Below are 300 nucleotides of genomic sequence, written 5' to 3'. Positions count from 1 at the left end.
ATCGTAATATAAATATTAAAAATGATTTGAAGAAATTATATTCGTCTAAAAGTGAAAGTGGATTTAATGATTATGCATTTTATGCAGAGAGATTTTTCGAAGTTATTACTGGATATAATAGTGAACCTGATTATTTATCAGATATTGATAATCAGGATAAAAATGAAGAAAATAAAAATGATATTCATAATAATAATATTATTAAAATTAGTAAAAAAATGAAAGAAAATATAATAAATGATAATAATAAGGAAAAATGTAGTAAAGAAAATCAAACGAATAAAGGTAATAAAGTTAAAA

General features: G+C 19.0%; 1 protein-coding gene across 1 annotated transcript; it reads left to right on the top strand.

Annotated features, from left to right (window-relative positions):
* PRSY57_0017200 (hypothetical protein) lies at nt 1–300 on the top strand (the record flags this gene model as incomplete). The annotated part of the gene is made up of 1 exon (XM_020114246.1): nt 1–300. A coding segment is annotated over one exon (300 nt), but the record flags the coding sequence as incomplete, so codon positions are not given.

This window comes from Plasmodium reichenowi (assembly GCF_001601855.1).
Source record: "Plasmodium reichenowi strain SY57 chromosome Unknown, whole genome shotgun sequence".
NCBI classification, from domain to species: Eukaryota; Apicomplexa; class Aconoidasida; order Haemosporida; family Plasmodiidae; genus Plasmodium; species Plasmodium reichenowi.
This window is presented reverse-complemented; position numbering and strand designations above follow the sequence as displayed.